The following is a 2,500-nucleotide window of genomic DNA, read 5'->3' as shown; positions in this document are numbered from 1 at the left end:
GACGTAAGTATAAAGCCTCTACTGGCCTGGCAACTGGTTTTCTAATCAATGAAAATTTTCTCACCGAATAAACAGCTACAACGGATTCGATCTGCGCGTGCGACTCGGCGAGTGGGACGTGAATCATGATGTCGAGTTCTATCCGTACATCGAGCGGGACGTCATTTCGGTGCAGGTGCACCCCGAGTACTACGCCGGTACGCTCGATAACGATCTGGCCATCCTGAAGATGGATCGTCCGGTGGATCTGACGAGCGCTCCGCACATTGCACCCGCCTGTCTGCCCGATAAGCAAACGGATTTCTCGGGCCAACGCTGCTGGACTACCGGTTGGGGCAAGGATGCATTCGGTGATTACGGAAAGTACCAGAACATCCTGAAGGAGGTGGACGTGCCGATCGTAAATCACTACCAGTGCCAGAACCAGCTCCGCCAGACGCGTCTCGGCTTCTCGTACAACCTTAACCCGGGCTTCCTGTGTGCCGGTGGTGAGGAAGGCAAGGATGCCTGCAAGGGTGATGGTGGTGGTCCGCTGGTGTGCGAACGGAACGGTGTCTGGCAGGTGGTTGGCGTCGTCTCGTGGGGTATCGGTTGCGGACAGGCTAATGTGCCCGGTGTGTACGTCAAGGTGGCCCATTACCTCGACTGGATCAACCAGGTCCGTGGCCGATTCTAGGAGATGGCACGGCCAGTGGCGACTGCTCTACCATTATTTATTGATATCGACCATGGTGGGATGCAGCATAGATGTGTAAGGACGTAGCGCAGCGTGCTCTTAAGTAAGGAATGTATAGCGCTTCTCGCTCTTGTATAGATACAGATGGCAGTTTGTATTCGATAATACTTAGCTAGACTGCTTCAGCTGGCCGCCGGCATGTGCTGCTACCCCAGCTGGAGTTAAAGTGTACGATGCTATATGCAGGCATTCGAAGGTACGAACTAGGCGTGCAGGAGAGTGGTGTGTGAAATGAGATTTACTGTGTAACGACCCAGTAGAGTAATGCAGGAATAAATTATTCTATTTATTCTGATTTGTAATCACATCGTCGGTAGATCGATTATTCCAAATTTCATCCGAAAGTGCTTCCACCGCCAGAAAAGGATTAATGAGGAACTTCCGTTCCGTTCTACCGTTTTTAACGGTTTTTCACAGATTTGTTCATCTTTTGAAACCGTTTTGACGTTTAAAACGTCTCTTTGACATTCGGCGCGTGTTTTTGTTTATGTTTTGTTTTTCCAGTTTCAGTTTTACATAATTTTCCCTCAATTTTAGCGATGGCCACGATAAAATACATCGGCAGGACGACAGATTTCCGTGGCAAAACGCTGTGGGAAATCGTGGGAAACCTGAAGAACTTTGGCGTCGGCCGTGTCGTGGTGCGCAGCATGTTTGAGCGCTATCCGGAGCCGAGCTTCATGAAAATCCTCAAAGTGGAAGCCCTGCCGAATGAGGTACGACGATTCTCGGGAAACGAATACAGTCCTTTGGCTAAACGATTCCCTTTGCTACTCTGTTCCAGGAACCGTACCGGAAGGTGCGTGTAACGGTGGAGAAAACGTTCCGTGGCCGCAAGTGCCCCAATCCGGTGCAGGTGGAGAGTGTTTCCTACAAAGCCGATTACCGGTTGCTGTCAAAGCATGAAGAGGAATCCTACTGCAAGCTGGTGGAGCGGCAAGAGAAGATATTCCCCCGTGAGATCGAACTTCCGCCACTGCTGAGAGACTTTGTTGCGCGAGAAACGGGTAAACCGGCCCCAATGATTCCGATCAAGCTGAAGGTGGGTCGTGAAAACCATTACCGGTTAGCGAATGAAGGTGAACGCCCGACCGTGACCGTAACGATGAACATCGGTCAACCGGCTAGTCCTAGTTTGTACGCCAACTGTGAGCTCTAGTGAGGAGACCGGCCGGGGAGCGAGTAATAAAGTTTAGCTGTTATATCGAAACAAGGAACCAACGAGTCATTTTATTCCACTTTGATCGATCCATCATCAATCATCCCGCCAGGTTACTTCGACCTCGTCCGTTCGGAAGCGTTGCGTGATCGTCGTGTCGTCCCAAGCCATCCGCGTACCACTGCGGAACATTTCCCAGCCGGCGTGAGCAATCATGACCCCATTATCGATGCAGAACCGTTCATCGGTGGCAAACAACTTTGCGTCTCGCTCTTCACACATCACACTCATCATCTCCTGCAATCGCACGTTACACCCAACACCACCAACAATTAGAACCTCTCGCGATCCCGTATGCGCCATCGCACGTTCCGTCGTTTCTACCAACATCGCAAACAGGGTTTCCTGTAGCGAGAAGCACAAATCTTCATCCGTCCACTGGTCAGCGTCCTCCACCTTGGCCTTCCGTGCCTGTCTTCCTTTTGGTCGCGCTTTCTGCTCGATGAACGATAGGATACCCGAGAAGCTCATGTCCATCCCTTTCACCGAGTATGGCAGTGGAACATAGTTTTGACCCTTTTTGGCCATCTGCTCAATGTTATAAC

General features: G+C 51.0%; 2 protein-coding genes across 2 annotated transcripts in view; one reads left to right on the top strand and one right to left on the bottom strand.

The window, feature by feature from the left end:
- Positions 1-1,953, top strand: part of LOC126578481 (uncharacterized) — a 9,140-nt gene extending 7,187 nt beyond the window's left edge. The window contains exons 4-7 of the mRNA XM_050241077.1: positions 1-3; positions 76-662; positions 1,241-1,452; positions 1,521-1,953. The exon at positions 1-3 is cut by the window's left edge and continues 302 nt beyond it. Of these exons, the coding sequence (XP_050097034.1) occupies positions 1-3; positions 76-662; positions 1,241-1,452; positions 1,521-1,895 (1,177 nt within the window). The 3' untranslated portion in view covers positions 1,896-1,953. The remainder of the gene's footprint in view (positions 4-75; positions 663-1,240; positions 1,453-1,520) is intronic.
- The window catches only part of LOC126578484 (tRNA N6-adenosine threonylcarbamoyltransferase), a 1,248-nt gene continuing 687 nt past the window's right edge, over positions 1,940-2,500 (bottom strand). The window contains exon 2 of the mRNA XM_050241080.1: positions 1,940-2,500. This exon is cut by the window's right edge and continues 414 nt beyond it. Coding sequence (XP_050097037.1) covers positions 1,992-2,500 — 509 coding nt within the window. The 3' untranslated portion in view covers positions 1,940-1,991.

The sequence above is a fragment of the Anopheles aquasalis genome, chromosome 3 (assembly GCF_943734665.1).
Source record: "Anopheles aquasalis chromosome 3, idAnoAquaMG_Q_19, whole genome shotgun sequence".
Lineage (NCBI taxonomy): Eukaryota > Metazoa > Arthropoda > Insecta > Diptera > Culicidae > Anopheles > Anopheles aquasalis.
The sequence above is the reverse complement of the archived record's forward strand: the minus strand, read 5'-3'. Positions and strand labels throughout refer to the sequence as shown.